Source organism: Talpa europaea (assembly GCF_964194135.1).
Source record: "Talpa europaea genome assembly, chromosome: 9".
Taxonomy (NCBI): Eukaryota; Metazoa; Chordata; class Mammalia; order Eulipotyphla; family Talpidae; genus Talpa; species Talpa europaea.
In genome coordinates, this window is record NC_140076.1 from 57,781,951 (window position 1) to 57,802,684 (window position 20,734).

Here is a 20,734-nt window from a genome sequence, read left to right on the forward strand (position 1 = left end):
TGGTTCTGAATCCCTGTCTCCTCTAGTTCCCTATCTCGACCTGCCTCCTTGTAACATCAGCTGCTCTGAAGTCTGTTGGGGGTGGAGGTGGAGAAAGAGTACTGTTCAGACACTGCCAGTGGTTGTGATGTGGCTGCTCATCCACTACTCTTTAGGCTTGTGAAATCACTCAGTAGAGTGGAGCCTGGGTATGGCAGGCAATGAGCCTGACAACATAGATGAAGACCTAGGGGTGGGACAGGACCAGTTTGAATTTCCAATGGCCTGCGGAGGCTTCAGAGTTCTCTGACCAATGTGTGGGAATAACACAGCAATGGAGAAACGGGTCAGCTGCTGACAGATGAAATGCAGGTGGACCAGGAAGATTTATGTGCAAGGCTGTCTGGACTCCAGGGTCACATACCCTGATCCTGTGAGAGGTGGGGCCCTGTGACTGAGCTGGGGAGGAGTGCAATGGAAAAAACAGAAGGCAAGTGCTAACATGCCAGAGTCAGAGGAGGCTGAGCTCTGGGAAACAGCTTCTTTCTTTAATCAAAATGCAGGTTTGCTTTAAAGGTTTTAATGGGGTTGCTTTGGGCAGCAGTTTGTAGTAGGTGTTCCAGAAGAGTCATGGAAATACACCCCAAGCCTCCCAAAAGCCAAGGTTATCAACTCAAGAGCTGAACGGGTTTTTGCCCTGTTTTTCATCCCACTCTACCCTTACTTAATAAAAGAAATGATGGGAATGGCAGGTTCTCCTCACTTCACTCAGTAATAGCAGCCCCTCAGCTGAGGTGCCTTTAAACCCCAAATAAGCAAGTGCTCAGGCCTCGAAAGTTTATAGGCTGTTCCTTGCAAGAAAAAAGTTCAACCTAGTCTTGACCTTAACAAAGCATCAAGAAGCTGAGGACTGGAGGGGGTATATGTGCAGGAGCCACAGCACACAGAATCTCTAACCTTTCATGTTATAACTGTTGAGACAAGTTTGTGTAAAATATTAAGCAAGGAAGAAAGGGGAAGAAAATATCCTGGGTTCATGAACTTGGCAATTCTCTAATGGCCTATGAAGAAATATTCAATTGTGGAAAAGGAAACTTGTTCCTTTACTCTTACCTTGTAAAGTTCTTATTTAGAGTACAAATATCTGAACATAAACATCAAGTGCAACTTAGAAGCATTCCAAGGAGGTCACTAGAGGAACTGGGGATCAGTTAGGAGGGGTCTGGGAACCTGTGATTTCACTCAAGCCCGGTCTATTTTCCCCACACCCAATGCAAACAGTATCTCATCTTGAACCAAACTTACAACCTGGGCCAGAATCTGGTATGCAGGGACTCAGGAAATGTTTTCTGTATAAATGAAGGATGAAACTTGACCTACCTTCCAGTTAGAAGCCAACTAACCAGAGCATTTTAGGGTTCTTCACAGGCCCTCTGAGAGCCTATCCATCAAACACATGCCAGCCAGTGTCAATTAGTTCAGCAATGAAATGGAAAGAGGACACGGGCAAGGAAACAAAAATCTGCTGTCACTAAATACTTCCTTACCATTGACCTGGCCAACCACTTATTAAATCCAATTCCTAGGAATATAAATTTGAGACACATGCACACACAAAAACGTAAATACTTAACTATTAAATTGACTTACTTTTCTAATGGAATGTAACATTATGCATTAGGATTTCACTGGTACAGTGTTCTCTAATGGCAGAAGAGCTCAGCTACTGCCATTATGAGGTTGCTTCTAATTACTATTACAAAAAGATAAGTTAGTGCAAGACTATCTAATGCATAGTGTACTCCATATATGAAGTAACAAATCTGAACACCACAAATTCCCTTTAAAACTAAGGAGGAAATAGTACAAGAGACAGGATCTTTAAAATAGTTGATATTTTTCAGCTGGCCTTGAATATCCATAATCATGTCAGTCTTGAGTATGGTGTGTGGTGAGTTTGGTATGACAACCTTGCAAGGCTGGAGTATTCTTTCCTGATCCTACCTTCAAACAATGATGCCAGCTTGTAATGCACTTAGCTCACTCAATAAAGAAAAGACATTCGCGGCTTTACTTTCTAGATATTCAAGTAGTGGGAAAACAGCCTGTGAGCTGGGGGGCATTTACAACACAGGCAAATAGCTCTGAGTTCTTACACAGAGGTTCAAAGTTTTTGTTTTTGTTTATAATTAGGAAACACCACCACCACACACACAGACTGCTCAGATGAAGTGTAAATGTTGGATGCTAGTGGGAAATGCACTGCTATTAAGACTTGCTAGAAACAACAACAGAAAGTAATGTTTCCCATGTGGGTTCCAAACCAGAGGAATGAGGATATTTGCTCAACCACAACAATTTTATTATATCCTTCTCTAAACTGTTCTGTGTGTTCCTTTGCCAAGCTGCATCTGATATCATTCTCTAACTCACAGTTGGATTTAGGAAGGTCTTCTCATCCTCTATTTGATGACAGGGAGGATTGCAAACAGAAGAACCAAGGCACGTCTGCTCTCCATCGGCTGTTTGTTTCCATAGGATTCACTGCTCACACCTTCCCCTAGAGGATGATGCCTTACATGCCTGTCAGCGGATGTGATGGTGACACTTCTTGATGACTGTGCAGAACAAGCATCATCTACTCTGTAGCATAGAAAGGACTAAAGTCTGCTTAAATAACAACCAGGATGAATGTCCATGAACAGCTATCGCATATACCCTACTCTGCCCAGAGTCTACTAATATTAAAAAAAAGCTGTAGTTCTTGGTAAGTTTCCAATTTTATCATACCATGTGATATTTCATGAGTCAAGATTTTTGAAGTGTTTACCCAGTTCGGGAGTGCTTGATATTAGTGGCAATTAATTCCTTTGCATCATTACCACAAGTATTTCCTACTGCACCAAGGAATATCTTAGGCATGAGGTGGTCCCTGCCCTTAAGCTTCTTGCCAGGTTTTATAATACACTCTGGAGTTCTGTTTATGCATTCGGCTAGTGCAGAAGACTTGAGGTTATTTTTCTAGTAGTAGGAGCAGCTTGGGAAGGAGGATGGGTAGAGTCGGAGGGCAAGAGATAGGAGGAGTGGAGAAATCTTGGCTACTATCTCCTCACTGCCATTTCTGAATATAATCCAAACTCGAGATACTAAAAATGTGTATAAAATGGGCTTCTTGTTTCATATTTTAGTGGAATGCTCATTTCTCATGGTGACATCTTCCTGGCTTTTAGAATGAAGACTTAGTCTCAATCTATTCCTTGCTAGTTAAATGAAGCTTTCATTGTTTGAGTAAAAGATTCAGGCTCATATTTTTCAAGGATCCGCTTCACTGAAAGAAGGCATTTGCACACATATGGGGTACAGAGTTCTGTGGAAAGCTGAAGTGGCAGCTGGATCAGGGAGAGAGGAGCTTTAAGTGGAAGCCTACATGTCTTTTCCTGCCTTGCCCCAAAGCTATCACTGCCTTTCTCCTGGCGGCAGCCTATTCTCTCCAGCTGGGCTTGAAGGCAACACCCCCTTTTCTGCCTTTGCTGATGGAAAAATAGTCCCAGCCCCTTCATTTGAACCCTTTCAAAGGATGGAAACACAAGAGAATGAGGGAATCAAGAGAATGAGGAAATGGGTTATTCTGGGTTTTTGCCAAAAGAACTACACAAAAACCCGAAACCAGAATTTTCAGGTCTTAAATGTTAGTGTGGTGGTGGGAGAACTAGAGAATGCCATTTTGTGTAATTCATATAGATGTACAAATGCAACTGTAAATAGTATAAATATGTACATAGAAAACAATTCAGGTACACAAGCAATAGACACTACACTTTTTTTGTTCAAGGATATAAAATGTGTGGGTAAACAGAAGGGATATATGTGCGTGTGTGTGTGTGTGTGTATGTGTAAGGATGATCTCAGCTTATCTCAACACTGGCACGTACATCAGCTAATGTGCAGTATATACCTCTGAAGTCAGTTGGTCTATTTTTAGTACAGAAATTAAAGCTTCCATGCATACACACAAACACTTTAACTTTCAAATACATACAAGGACATAGAAAATATGCTGATACATATTTTTTCCTTCAAATATAAACAAAATTGCTAAATACTTCAAATTTCAAATAGCAATTACTTAAACAGTTGTCAAGTTGCTTCCTCCCTCTTGACCCTGCTTGTCTTTGCCATTTAAGAATCTGGCTGAACAATGCTCCAAATATTCCCAATGATTGTCAAAGCTTCATACTGGGAGAGAACCTAGGGGTTCTGAGGGCAGGTAGCTAAGGGTTTGTTACACCCGCCAGGGAAACCACACTAACAAAAGCTTTACCAGCTAGAGTTCAACACTAAGAATGCCGATGAATTATCAACTTCTACTTGTGTGTGACACAGAAGAAGCTCATGAGGTTAGACTTTAATCCTATGCACCAGCCCAACAGCTGTAGCTATTCAGATTCCATTAGCTGAAAGTTCTCATTTAGGCGGTGCTTATTTATCAAAAATATACAAAACACAGAGATACAAATATCAACCCAACAGAAATTCCACAATGGCATAGATTATAATCAACTATCATAAAGTTAAATTAATAATGGAGTAAACTTAAATAGTGAAAAAGACAAAAGAGCCTTCAAGGACTTGACTTATTTTTATATTTTGTTTCTGTTCGTGCAGGTTGACCCATTAGTGATAGAATGTTCCTCCTCATAAGATGCATGCTACAGTTTTGATTTATTAGATTTGATTTATTAGAGCTGAAAGACTTGTTGCTAATTGCACAGAAGAGACCCTCCCTCCACCATTGTTTTGCACACATGTCAACCAGGCATTTAAACTTGGATGTTCTCCTCATTTAGCAGCTAGGTTTTCATCATAGTACTTAGAATGTTTAGACATAATTATCTCACTATGGCTAGTGTGTAAAACTCTTAGGGGAGAATAAAACACCTTTCCTTTTAAAACCCAAAGAATTGGCAGTGGAAAAAGCATGAAAAGCAACATTAGACCACATTTGATTAAAATCCTGGTTGTAATACCTAATTCAAGAATGCTTTTGGTAAATTACTTAATGACTTTAAGCCTCAACATTTTTAACAATAAAACAGGGAAAGAAATTGTATTTATAGGGTTGTGGTAAAAATATGAATAACTCACATGAAGCAGAATTTGTTAAATGAAAACATGAACTATGATGTCAAATAATGTTTTCTAAAATGCAACATAAATTAGGTACATAACATTTCCTGTACATATCTCCCCACATTATTAGAATTCTAGAAAAAAATACATATATTGAACATAACCAAAAGGATTACTACACTAGATGGGACCTGTAGTCCATTTAGACCACTATTCTGTTTCATAATTACAATCAAGAAATATTTCCCAAAGAGGGCATTTCTGTTCTGTCCTTTGGGGCATCACCTGCAAGAGATTAGCAAGATATAACAAATACATGAACACCTGTCTTCTGTGATCTAACCATGCCCTTGGGATAAGCCCTTTCTTTTCCTACAACTCCAACTATATAGTAAGTCCTCAACAAATGTTTGCTGTATTACGAACCACCTACCACTTACCAGAGGCATGCACAGAATCTTCTTTCCCCTCCTCCAAGTGTTCTTACTCTTGTTTATCCACTCCTTCCCCGAATATAGATAAAGCATACAGTGTAAATTATTCTTACTTGGTCCCTATACTCAGGAGCTTAGGTTCCTTCAGAATAGGGAATCTCATTTTTTATTTTAGAGAAGTTAAATACCGCAGATTTTCTTGCTGCTGTAAAAATATTTATTTAATATTTTCTTACCTCTTCCAAAGCTTAGGGAGTTATCCTCTAATCACAATATTTTTTCACTTCTTTCAAAACAAATTCAAATACAACCTTGCATGATCTTTTCTGAAGGTAGTATGATATAGTATAATGGTTTGTAAATCTTTCCTTTGTAAGGTGACAAACCATAAAAAAAAAACCACCTCATACTAAACTCCAACATATCAATCAAGTAAGGCAGATTGCTGAAGGAGGGAATGGGGGGAGGAAAAGGATAAAAATTGGTCCCTTATATTTTGTTATAGTCTCTAGAGTACCTGCCCCAAACTGAGAAAGCAAAATTTTTAAAATATAGTGGAGCACTGAATCTCAAATATACTTGAATTCAAAATCAGGTTCTCAAACCTCCTAGTTGGGTAACCTTGGATATTTCTTTGTGCATAATTTCCCTTGTCGGTAAACTTTACAGAGTTGTTTCTGAATAGCTCTGTTATGAATTATTAATTCATGCAGCAAATATTTATGGAGTTCCTACAATACACTACATGGAGGTACTTTTTCATATTCTGGGGACACAACAAGGAATGAAAAAAGATAAAAATTCTTACCCTCATAGAGCTATATCCTCTTTCAAATGACAGAATAAAAAAAAGCAAATGCATATGCAAGCCTTAGGTGATATATTATAAAATAAAGTAGAGAAGGAGAGGATATGAGGTAAAGAAGGGTACAATAAAATTTATAAGTGGGTCATCAAGGAGGACCTCACTAAAAGTAACACAAATTATATTATAAAGCCATAAAAATCACAACAGCCTGGAACAAAAACAAACACACAGACCAATGGAATATAATTGAGAGCCCAGAAATAAACCCACACATGTATGTGTGTGTATACATACACATATACATACATACATGTGTGCATGCACACATATACACACATTCATACCCACACAGTTAATACATGACAAAGAAGCCAAGAACATACACTGGAACAAAGATACCCTCTTCAATAAATGGTGTTGGGAAAACTGGACAGCTGTATGCAAAAAATAAAACTAGATCACTATCTCAAACCAGAAACAAAAAAAATCAGTTCAAAATGGATAATAAGACCTAATTGAATGTAAAACTTGAAACCATAAAATACACAGAAGAAAGCATAGGCAAAACATTTCATGACATAAGCTCTAAAGCTTATGTGATGCCTTTAGGTATTCATCCCCAACTGCAAGGAGGATAAAAGAGAACATAAACAACTGGGACTACATCAAACTAAAAAAACCATAACTAAAATGAAAAAACACCCCACTGAATAGGAGAAAATACCTACACACAAAGGACTGCTATCAAAGGCATACAAAGAACTCATACTACTCTATAAAAACAAACAACCCAATGAAAAAATGGGCGGAATAACTAAACAGACACTTCTCCAAAGAGGGCAGTCAGACTACAAAAAAGCACATGAAAAAATATTTCCCATCACTTACTACTAGAGAAATGTAAATCAACCACAATGAGATATCATATCACACCTGTGAGAATGGCCCATATCAAAAAGACCAGAAATAACAAGTGCTGGTGAGGATGTGGAGAAAAGGGAACCCTCCTATACTGCTGGTGTGAATGCAAACTGGTCCAGCCCTTACAGAAAGCAGTATGGCTATGTCTCAAAACATTAAAAATGAATCTGCCATTCAACCCTAGTAAATTCCACTCCTACATTGCTACAAAAATAAACTTAAACACACTAATTCAAAAGTGAACTTACACAACCATGTTTATTGTAGCACTATTACTCTAGCTAAATTATGACAACAATCTAATTGCCCCAAGCCAGATAAGTGGATAAAGAGGATGTAGTATATATACACAATGGAATATTACTCAGCAATCAAAAAGATGAATTTGTGTCATTTGCAGCAACATGGATAGAGCTGGAAGGGATAATGCTAAGTGAAGTAAGTCAGAAAGAGGAAAATAAATACTGGATGGTGTCACTAACATGTGGTATATAAAGTAACTAAACTAAGAGTGAGAGAGATAAGCACAAGCTTAAAAACTAACCCTTGAAAGCTGGATATAGAAGTGAAACACCAAGTGGGGGAAGCGGGAAGGATGTGTAAGAATAAAGAGGGATGGAAGCACAATGGTCTATGGTGCTGGAATATGGGTGATTTGGTGGTGGATGCACTATGGTGGTAAATAATTGATGGGAGCAGCCAAATATTACCTCAATTAAAAGTAATTTTTAGGGCCTCCCTCGTGGCACAAGGGGTTAAGCACAGCACTATGAAGCAGTCTGCAGCCTCTGCAGCACAAGTTCGATCCCCCGCTGGCCAGGGAGATACCAACATGGCGCAGCAGACCTCTCCTGTCTCGCCTGCTGCTCCCCTCAGAAGTGTTTTCAGTCAATCTGCCTGTTCTTCTCCCCACTGTCTCTGGTGAATCCTCTCACTGGAGAGTACCTCTCACTGCACCTCTGGCCAGTACCCCAGTTCTTATATGCATAAATAAATAAATCTTTTAAAAAAATAATTTTTAAAAGAATAGGAGAAATAACAAAATTTGAATGCCATCTGGAGGGTAAGATCAATTCAGTTGCAAGGACTGATTTGAAAAAGCATAGAAAAACAAAACAAAAAATAAATAAATAAAACCTGAAATAAAAAGAATGCAAAGAAACAAACCACGTGGAAATATGAGAAAATTTAAGATAGACCTTAACTAATAATATATATTTAAGAAGTGTTGAACATTTTCATATTCAATATAGTATGAACAAAGAATGCACAGAACTAGGATTAAAAATTCTGTTTTTGCTACTTGTCTGCTTATTTCTATTGAGGCCTTGAATCATCTACAGTTTTCTTTTTTTTTTTTTTATAGAGGCATGCTTTATTTATTTGTTTGTTTGTTTTGTTTATACATGCACTGGGTACAGTCAGAAGCGCGGGAGGGTGAGAGAATTCACCAGAGCCAGAGCGGGGAGCAGAGCAGGCAGCAGAGCAGGCAGAAGGACCGAAGTACACTGCTGAGGGGAGCAGCAGGCGGCAGGAGAGGTCTGCGTGCCATGTGGGACCCTCCTCTGGTGGCCGGGGAGCAGCCGGGCATCGAACCGGCGCCGCAGAAGCCGTGGGCAGCTTCGCAACCCAGCGCTCAACCGCTGCACCACCGGGGAGGCCCCATCTACAGTTTTCTTATAGGAAAATGGAACAAAGAATAATACCTGTATTTTTTGCAATGTCATTAAGAGGATAAAGTGAGAAAATACACATGGAAACACTAAAACAACCAATAAAGAATCACATAAATATCACAACTGTGATATGCTCTCTTAAACTATCTTTCCAAAATGACAACCACACCACTTTATTAACAAGCCACATCCAACAATTTGAATAGGGAGGTCAAGAAAAGGGTTCTAAGATAAAAACAAACTTCTGGAGAATCAGGCCAAGAACATAAGAGCTGAAACAGACCAAGATTAATTTCCAATCAGTGGAGCCTAAACACAAACCAGGTAAACTTGCTGGGGCTCTGGTTTGAGAGAACCATCACCTGATTACTTTGGTCTTCAGTGATTCATTATAAATTGTCTATCTATGCAGCATCAACATCTCTCAACCTTTTTTTTTGGCTTCCAATAGACTTAGTGCCTTTTGTTTACTCATTGCACAAACATTTAGTGACTATATGCAATAAACATAGAACCAACTGTAGATTTGGGAAAGGGGGGTGAACTAAAACAGACCTCAACCTAAACAAATCCCCTAGAGACAGACTGGGGAAAGGATGGGGGCAAAGAAAGAATGGAATCCATCTACACTGCCTCCAGGACACCTCTAGTCTGGACAAGTCTGAGCCTTAAACATACTTTAGTAGGTAATTGTAAACAAAATGAGTGCCTTCAGGCTATCACTACACTAGATTACACTTGGCAGGACAACCCCAAAACAAATCCAGATTCTGGAAATATGAATGTTGAGCTGCAAAAGTATCTCCAGTCAATTTTCTCAACAATATTTGTTTAATGCCTACCTAGTACCAGTCACAGGAAGCCAGAATTCAAATATAAGATTGCCAAATCCTCAACTCTTCCACACCTCCTCTTTATGTCCGACTATTGTCCCTTTTCTCTCTGTGCACCATGCAACAACATAATTAACAACATAACCAAAATTTTCTACAGTGGAGAATTTCTGGGAGTAGGAAAAAAATAGAAGGAATATAAATGCAAAGTTAATATAAATCCCAGTTTGAGTCTCACATTTCTCAATTAGCATGGCTTCTATTTAAAACTCCCTGTAGTCCCTTTTCAGGGTCTTTTTGTGGTTATTCTCTCTTGGAAATTCTCCTAAATTTTAACAGATCTTTCCTTCTAGCCTTACCTAAGAGGATTAACAAATAAGTAGCAAATTTCTCATTAATGTACCCTATATACACACGCTAGCACTCTTTTGCATTCTGAAAGCAAAACACAAAATACTAACAGCCTGCTCTCAGCCAACCACATAATTGTTTAAATAATCTTAGAAGATAAACTACTATTATCCCCATTTTATAGATGAAATTGATAAACTGTGACAAGTTGAATATCTAAGTCAGAAATCAAATAGATAGTAAATGACAGAATCTCACCTGTAATTAAAGATTTTTTAAAAGGAATTATGAGGCGCTTCAGTTCTCCATTCCAAGTTACACCTAACAAGGGACTGTTCAAAGTAAAATAGAGATAAGTTTTCTAACCTTCCTGGCTCTGTACCCCGAGTCTCTGAGGTCCCTTACAACTCTTAAAATTCCAAAACATTATACTAGCTGGGCTGACATTTTAGCACATAAAGTGTCATCTCTTTAAGATTCACTTACTATTCATAATCTCCTTGAAGAAAGAGTTATTTATGTTTGTAAGTCACATGCAACTTGTTCTGCTACAGAGTAACTTTCTTCTGTGAATAAAGGAATATAACTTTGTACAAGATCTTGCTTTTTAGATGGATAGTAATCCATTGTTTTGACCTGGTTTACCTTCCTCACGACTGCCATCTTGAGTTTATAGTTTGGTAAAAATGATTTGGAGTATTAGCCCATTTAAGTGACAATTTCTTATGAACCCAATATGTTTCTCCTTTACTACTTCTCAGTGAATGGTAATTGGCAAAATGAAAAGTAAAATTTTAAATCTTTCAGTTAAAATTGACAGAGTTAAATAGCAATTCATAAAAATAACCAGACATTTACCAGAATATATTTTAAAGGCTAAACTACTTTGATACACTGGGGCCAGAAAAATTAATAGATTTCCTGAATTATACACTGTGGCATGAACTACATTTAAGGATAAATAACTGAACTGAACTATTGACCAAAAGATAGATTAGCTATTTGAGTTCAACCAAGTTAATTATCTGCTAAAACAAACAAAAAATGTCAACACTCTGCACAGGAAATGTAACAAAATCTACAGTTTTGGGTTTCCCCCCCCAGATATCCAGGGTATAATCTCAATTTTCTGATATACAAAAAACCAAAGTGTGACCAATTCTCAAGAGAAAAGACTCTTAATAGAGATCAACTTCAAATATTTGCAGATGTTAGAATCAGCAGGCAGGATTCTAAAGTAGCTATTAGAACTATGCTCAAGAATACAAAGAAAAACATGCTTGAAATGAATGAAAAGAGAAAAATCTCAGCAGGGAGAAATTGAATCTATTAAAAATAAATGGAAATCCTAAAGCTTAAAAATATATCTGGAGAGATCAACAATACAGTGAAAATAAGAATAAATTTAAAGACAGAACAATAAAAATGATCTAATCTAAAGGTCAGATGAAAAGATTAGATAAATAAGGAGATGGAGGCATGATTTCTGAAAATGAATTTTACTGAATTTATATTTTACTAGTTGTAAAGGCAGGACAGGGCACAGTGCAGGTTTTCTGATCCCATGCAGACTGGGTAAAGGAGTAGTCAGAGTCCTCAGTAGTTTTGCAGGTTTTTTATTTGGGGTTCACCAGGCATGTGGCAGGCAGGCCTGCCAGCCTCCCAGCCCCCAGCAAGTCTTCACTCTATCTGGGCTCTCTGGTGATCTCGGCTTCTCTTCGGCTTCTACTGCTGCTCCTGCTGCTGCTACTGGTGCTGCTGGCGTCCCCCCGTGACGCCGCCCTTAAAAGCACAGTCTTAGCTCAGCTGAATCCCATCTACCTATGCCCACACCCTATTCCAGGTGCCCGCCATCAGGCATGCATTCAGGACAAGGATCCATCATCTATCCTGGTGGCGGAAGGGCAGAAAAGCCTGATATTTTCTTTACCCTACACTAGTGTAGTAAAGATATAAAATGATCTAGCACACAAATAATCAGATTCCCACACAGAAGGAAAATAAGGTAGAATGAACACTTAAATAATGGTCAAAAAGGTACCAAATTTGATGAAAGACATACGTTTACAGATTCACAAATCTCAAAAAACAGGATAAACATGAAGATGGCTATATTTAGGCAGTTATAATCAAATCACAGAACACAAAAATAGAGAAAAATCTTAAAAAGCGCCACAGGGTGGAGGATGACACTGCATATAGAGTAACAAAAACTTTAACTGATTTCTCATCAGTAACTGTGGAATTCAATACACAGTGAAACATTATTAAAGCTCTACAAGATAAATAATGATAAATCTAGAATTTAACCTCAAGGAAAAACTCTCTTGGAGAGGTAAAGTGAAATATATTTTCTGAATACATAAAATAATGAAATAACTAACAGAAATGATCACTTGGAATTCTGTAACATTGTAAACCATTATTCAGACTCAATATCAATTGGTATAGTTAGAAGAAATGTGGAGCATTGGAAATTATAACTGAGATTTATTTTCTCTTATTTAATTAAATACATCTGACAGTTTAAAACAATAGCAACAACACTGTACATCGTATAATATTTGTAGATTTAATAGACATAACTCTAGCATATAGTAGGGAAAATAGATTTATAAGGTTGTGAGGGTTCTATACTTTACATGAGATGAGAAGAAAGAGCATAATTAACGTAAACACAAGGACAGAAGTAATAAAGTGCCTAAACCTGTGAAATTGAAAACAAGCAAGAGAAAGGTAATGAAGGCAAGCTTGAGTTTTAAGAAAGTGGTTATTACTAATTTGCTTTCCCATTCATTCTCTTACTCTTTGCAGTTTAATTTTAATTTTTTCAAAAAAGCAGCACTTCATTTTATTGATTTTTCTCATCTATTCTTCTGGAGTAGAGATCTTAAAAGGATAATAAAATTTATCGCAACAAATCTGAACCCTAGGTAGAAGAGACAAATATCTTGAACAAAGCTGACATGAGATGACACAAATCTTTAAAGAGATAACTGCCTGTCTTCCCCCAACCTATAGCCAATGATGAAATTGGATAATCAAAATCCTGTCCTTAAGAAAACTCCATGTCTAGATGGTGCTCTGGTGAATTCTAACAACTAAGAAAGAAATCTTATATTCCTTCAGAAAATAAAGGAAATAGGGCTATTTCCAAACTATTTTTATAAAACCAATACCCTAAAACTAAAAAGTTGTGATAATGAAAAAGAAAAAAATAGAACAAGGTGAAAGAAAATCAGGAGTTTAGTAAAGTTGGGGGTAACGGCTATACTCTTTTTTTTTTTATTTTATTTATCTATAGATCCTTTACTTATCACTTCTGCATCTCAACAATGTGTATATATGTATTTGTTCATATTTCAGAACAGAGCATACTACATAAGAAAATCAATGGCACTATATAATATTTTGTTTCATTAATATTTGACTTTTAAGAATATGATGTCGATATGGAAGAAGATGAAACTCCTTGAGGATCCATGTCAGGAACAGCACCAGTGTCAAGGTCTTAAAAAAGGAATGTGCCAACAAATAGCAAGGGGGCAGATATGTGGTCCTCCAAGTCCAAGTCAGTACAGTTTGTGACACAAGATGGAAGGAATCAACTCTTCAATAATTCTAATTAAATGCAACTATGACCCTGGAGTTAGAAAAGTGGAAGTAACTGGTGACTTTGGAGAGAGCAATTTAATAGAGCTGGCAGGGCTGAAGAAGGTTTATAGAGAATGGGAGATCTGGATCTAGAGAACAGAGACACCTCTTTTGTTGGGCTGTACTTAAAAAGCAAAGAAAGAAATGGAACAATAAATACTTGGATAGGTAGTGGGGTCAAGAAAAGGGTTTTATGTTTGTGTGTTTAAGATAGGACAGAATAACATGTTTATATGCTGATAGATATGATCCTGGAGAGATAAAAATGGATAACTTGGAAGAGGGGGAGAGATCTGCTAGAGGAATGCCCTTGGCCCAATGTCAGGTACTACTCATATAGAAGTAGTTCTCTAAACACACCCATTTCAAAAGAACTTTGGTCTTCTAAATTCAGCTACTGCCAACACTCAATAGTTTATGATACTGCATTCATTATGAAAACATGCTTGCCATTTCACTGGAGAAATTAGCATTAAATAATTACTACAGCTTTTGAGAAAAAGTCAGCACAAACTTCTTGAAACAAGTCCAAGGTGGCTCTGATTTCTTAAATGATCCGATCAAATCCCCCCCAGAATTTCTTTTTCCTTACTTCTCTTTCACTGCTTTATATTTTGTGAATCATCTTTTGCTATCTTCTGGGGCACTTGATTAAAAATATATTTTTCTTGATTCAGGTTCAATTTCATATAATATCCTTACATGTTCATACAATTTAATTTTTAAAGTATTAAAAAATGAGGTTCATGGGAGGTGTTCTATACAAGAATGTGTGCATGGGATTTTTATTTTCCTGAGGTTGTTGCCAATTTCTTTGGCAGCAAAACTACATATACTGAACTAATTAAAGATTTAAAACACATTGTTAGGCAATTTAGAACTACACTCTAAAGGTTAATTTAAAAGGAATAATGAGATAAAGCAATGAAAAGTCTATACCACAGAGACTTTTGTGGTAAGAGTCAAGAATCACAAAGTGTATTTTATTAGTTTTAATTATTTTTCTCCCCCAACCAAAAGATATTACAACACATTAGATTTACTGCCAAGTTATATAGAATGCATGAGTTAGACCTAAATCACAGTAAGATTTGATTAGTAAAGAGGGAGGACAAGAACCCAAGGTGGGCCAGTTTTCCTTTACCCAAAGGTCAATGGTAGATAGAAAACTCAGAATTCCAAATACCATTTAAAATGTGGCTTCTAAAGATTATGAACCAGAGTTAAGAGCACATACGTCAATAATTAACTTTGAATAGTTAAACTGTTTTGGTTTATCAAGCAAATTGTATTATGTAGTTATAACTGTTATAATTAAAAGGCTAATATCCCAAACGAAAACCAAAGCCACCATTAAGGGCATAAGTCCCCAAACAAGGTGAAGACAGGAAATTTGGGAAATAGGATAGTGCCAAACTCTGCTTTCACCCTGAGAAAGTGTCATGAGCCACTAGTAGATCATCATGTACTATGATAAAGATGAACGCAGGGCGTGAGGGATAGGAAATCAAGGTCACGGTGAGGCAAGAATGGGAAATTTGACAGGAAACTACATAAAATTGTAACCCAAAGAGCTACCCTCTCAGTATAAGATCGGAGGACAGAAGGGACAGCTGGATAATTTAAAAAGATTCCACAAAGATCTAGAAATTTTAAAACATTTCTTCTAAGTGCAGAATAGATAAGAGAATGATTATCAATACTAGAGGATACCTAAAGTTAAACAATAAAAATATTACATATGGGCGACTACTATTTCCTTACTTATGCAATATTGTCCTGGAGGCCAGAGTAGCAAGACACAGAAAAGAAACAAGAGGTATAAGCATTAGAAAGAACCAAAACTGTCTATTTGTATATATGACTATATAGAAAACCCAAAAGAATCTATAAGTGAACTGTAAGAATATGTTTGTTTAAGAAACCATATATATATATATATATATATGGTAGGAAACCATATATATATATATATATGGTTTACATAAGAGATTATTTTTTGAAAGTAACTAGATATAAATATATACAACCAAATTGTAAGGTCAGAAAAATATTATTTATAGAAGATATTATTTATAATATAAACAAGATATCTAGAAATAAATTCCACATGCATAGCTAATCAAGTCTTTAGTGAACAAAATTACAGTGTCACTTTAAAAGACATTGTAGAATTACTAAGTAAATGGCAGGATACACAGGTAGTAAAGATATTCTCTCCAAATTGGTTTACAGACTCATTATAGTGCCAACCCCAAATTCTGTAGGGGTTTCTTTTGGAACTGGAAAAACCAATTCTACAATTCACATGTGAAAACAAAGGATCTAAAATTCTGTATTAGAGCAAAGAGCTATAGATGCTCTCAAGAAAAATAAACAGAAGATTGATGTTACCCTACCAGATAATGGCACGATAATAAACAGACAAATGGAGCCAAATCAAACACACACATATGTGGAAACTGGACTAATACAAAGAAACACACTGTAAACAAAAGGACATATTTTTCAATAGATAAGTGCTAGAGCATCTGAAAATATGTATAAAATAACAAAATGGATACATATTTCACATCCAACACCAAAATCAATTGCAGGTAGACAAATGCTTTAAATGAGAAAGGCAAAAAAGTTTTAGGAGATAATTTAAAGAGAATATCTGTGTTGTTTGGATAAGTAAAGAATTTTTTTAAGAAAACACAAAAGCAGGGCCTCTCCAGGTGGCACAGTGGTTGAGCGCTGGGCTGCTGGGCTGCCCGCAGCCTCTGCAGTGCTGGTTCTATCCCCCACTGCCGGTGAGAGTCCCACATGGCACTCAGACTTTTCCTGCCGCACCTGCTGCTCCCCTCAGCAGTGAACTTCATCAGTCTGCCTGTTCTGCTCCCTGCTCTGACTCTGCTGAATTCTCTCACCCTCCCGTGCTTCTGACTGTACCCGGTGCTTGTATAAATAAATAGATAAATCTTAAAAAAAAAAAAAAAACACAAAACACAAAAGCAAAAACCAAAAAGGAAACTATTTAAAGAATTATTAAAATTTAAAAATTCAATTCTTTAGATGATATAAAGAAAGGAAAAGGAAGTTACAAATTGGGAGAACATATTTAGGAAACAAATCTGCAAAGGAATCTAACATAACCACAGGGCATGTATGGCTATTTCAATTTAAATTAAATAAAATTTAAAATTTAATTACACTGTAGCTCTAGCAGATTTCAGAGCTCAGTAACCACACATGGCCAATGGCAGTTCTATCAGCACCAACAAAGAACATCGCCATCAACAGATGTTCTTTTGGACAGAGCTAACGTAGAACATGTATAGTTTTTTAATTTCTAAAATAAACAGCTCAATTTAAAAAAAAATGGATAAGCAACATAGACATTTGATTGAATAACAATGAAAAACAATACAAAAATGTATCATAAACATGTCAACTTTCATTTTATTCTCATTAGTAATCAGAATAAAACAAATGAAACTCTTTAGGTACCACTTCAATTACCACCAAAAGGCAAAAGATTGAAAATCAGTAATACCAAGTACTGAGGAAGATAAAGACCAGCACATTTGTAATGTGTTGTCTATAGGAGGGTAAATTAGGACAACCTCTGTGAAAAGTTAGGTATTCTGCCATGTTGCACATTCTGGTACCCAGTGATTCTATACTACAGAAAGGACTCTCCACCTGCCCTAAATATTCCCTTCTCCCCTTCTCCCCACCTGGGGCATTTGGAAATGTGTGTGGGGAGGGAGAGAGAGAGAAATAGAGGGGGGGAGAGGAAGAGGGAGGGGGAGAGAGAGAGAGAGAGAGAGAGAGAGACAGACACACACACACACACACACACACGCACACGGCGCTAATACAAAATCAGAATAGGGTTAGTTCTGAAGAGGAAGGTACATTCCCTCTGAAGGACAAAGAACATTTAAATACTGGTAATGCCTTGTTTATTTATGGGTAATAGTTTGAGATGTTCATTTTAAACTGTTTTCTTATTCTATACATTCTTTACATGTTTGAAAAACTACAATTTATTAGAAAGCCAACTTGATTACTTATTAGCCTGGATCCTTTCTGAATTTAATGATAGAAACTCCACCTATCTTAGAGGGTTATTCTGAAGTTCAAAGGAGATAATATGTATGAAACTATGAGGCTATGTGATGGGGAACATTTATAAACTACATAGGCGGTTAGCATTTCCCTAAAGCTTTTACCCTGGGTAAGCGCAGGATTGTAAGGTCCAGTTTCTGGGCAGTTACTAATCAAGTCAAGAAAATATCAGGAGTCTCTGGTTTCAGAGTGTAGAATGGAGAGTTACAGGTAGCAATTCCTGTGTAATTCAACCCATAATATGAGTATCATGATAACTGAAGTGATAGCAAAGTAGCCAATATAGATGCAAATATAAACTCTTATGATTGCTGTGGTTAGCAGGAGCACAGGATTGAAAGGGTCTGGACAGCAATATCATATGAGGAGAAATGATTTAGAATCTGGTATTTTAAAATTTAGACTAACATAATTGTTTCCAAATACTGAATGCAAAAGAGGCATAAGGTCTATTTGTTCAAAGTTATTCCAGAGGGCAGAGTGAAGAGACTGGAGTTAAATAAGTATATTCTGCATCAATAAAATAGAGAACTTTTTGACAACCCGAGGAAGAGACACAGAACTGATTATGTGTTAATTCTCCTTTCACTGAAATATTCAAAGAGTTTTGGATGAAAATACAATTTTTAAAAAATTACTGTTAAAATTAAAATAGAGATAATACATCTTTTTGTCAAACATTTTGAAAATGAGTGTTCTTAATAGACTACTGGTAACTTATCTCAGAGCTTCAGTTTTCTCACCTGTAGTAAAGATAGTATCTTTCCAACAAGATTGTTTGGAAAAAATCAATGTGAGAATACATTGCCTAATACATTCCACAAGTGCTTAATCAGTTGCTATAATGAAATAAAATTTATTATTAAGGCTTCCAAACTTGTTTACAGCTATACATAAAAAGTAATGCCATCAGTTCAAGAAAACAAAATGAGTCTTTCATGTTTGAAAACAGATAAAGGGAGAACTTGTATCTGTTACTTCAAGGAAAGTAGCAAAACTGATATCCCTAGATCAGTTTCTTTAATATATTATCATATGCCCTTTGGTATCCCCAAGTTTCCTTGAACATGCTTTGTGCAGAAATCTCCACCTATAAAAAGTCCTTTTAAATTTCATAATCCTAAAGCACTTTCCAGGTTGCTGGCATGAAACTAAACAGGAATTATGAAGATCATATGTGATACAACAAACCTTCCATTATATTCACTATAATTTCAGGTCATTAGTTTAAAAAAAATATCTCAAGCTGAGAGAAAGAGTACACACTTAACTGCTTATGTCCTCCAAATTTAACCTGCAGAAACCAATAAAAATGTGTAATGTCTATAAACAGGAAATGTTGCACTTTGAAATTAAACCACAGTATTTTATTGTAAATAAAGAACTATCCTATAAATAACTTCACTCTGATGATACGTGCAGAGCTCTTCCTCTTGTAGAGCATTTCTGAAATTCAGATTATGTCATGAACAAAATGAAGGCATCAACTTAGAGAGTTTAAATTATTATGTTTTACTACAGTTTTCTCTTTTTAAGAGCTATACCTATTGAAGTAACATTGGTTCATATATAGTTATCTCTTTATTCTGTGGAAACACAGTTACAGCTTGGTCCTGTTTTTTTTACTTAAGTTTCAAACCTAGCTTCAAGTTACCAGTTGAAGGTCACAAGGTGTAATGAAGTTGGTGGATTAGCTGAAATTAAAACCTAGAATACTCTTTACCACCTTTCTTTTCAAGCACAGATCAATTATTTATGACCAAGTTCACCAACACCATGTTTTAATTTAGGAAGCAGTCCATTTGAAGCCAGCTATAAATAACGTAAATAGAATCTGGCTATAGAATTTTTGGACTCCACAGAGCAATGAAACAAGATTGAAGGGAAAATACACGATGAGCAAAGAAAAATAAAAGAGAAAAGCAGTCAATGTCCACTGAGCTGCTTCTATGCCATAACCTTCCACAAAAGGATTTCACTGATTTGCAGTTAATTTGACATTACTTCATTTAATTCATAACCCCAAAAAGCAGATATTATATTCCCCATACTTAAGTCTGGGAAACTTCAGTTCAACATGTGTAACTGGCTTTTGGGTTAAAAGAGTAAGTAAGAAGGTCAGAATTTGACTGGGGTCTGATTCCCGAAGTACCTTGGCACTTTTTCTTACATCAGATGAAATAATTTCTATTATTTAAATATTTGAGTACAGATTTTCAAAACAACAAAAACAAATTAAATAACATCTCCAAAGTATAGCATGAACAGCAGAAAACCAGCCACGTAACCATTATTTTAACTGATTATGAGAATGAAATGTGAATTTGTCACCATTATGCATATGAAATCATATATATGAAATATATCATATCATATATATGAAATCATATATATGAAATCATATATAAAGAACAACCGAAAACCTGACATCGAGATTGGAACAAAGCCACATTCAAAAGTGAGGCAAAGACAGAGAATGTCAAATGCTAAATAACTTCTTACCTGCTGTACTTCACTTTCTCCATTTGAGATTTTCTCAGTGTAAACAAAGGAATTGAATATCCTCTACAAGGAAAAGAAAATGAACAAACATTAGACTTTCTAAGACAGTCATTGTGTGTGTGAGAGTGAATAATTTGCTTACAACACAAATAGAATCAGGCAGAAAAAATTTAATTAAAATACAGTTGTTTTATATAGAGAAATCCAAGTATCAGCCAAAGTCAATAGCACTTAAATAAGCAATAGTCAGGCACTTCTGTAGTGAAATAAACCAGATGTTACACTATATTTTTCATTTTCAAAAATACATTTAATTATAGATTTCCGGAG

General features: G+C 36.3%; 1 protein-coding gene across 1 annotated transcript in view; it reads right to left on the reverse strand.

Annotated features, from left to right (window-relative positions):
• CACHD1 (cache domain containing 1) overlaps positions 1-20,734 on the reverse strand; it is a gene marked incomplete at both ends in the record, with an annotated part of 197,494 nt that overhangs the window by 100,193 nt on the left and 76,567 nt on the right. Inside the window, 1 exon segment of the mRNA XM_084242212.1 lies at positions 20,405-20,467. Coding sequence (XP_084098338.1) covers positions 20,405-20,467 — 63 coding nt within the window.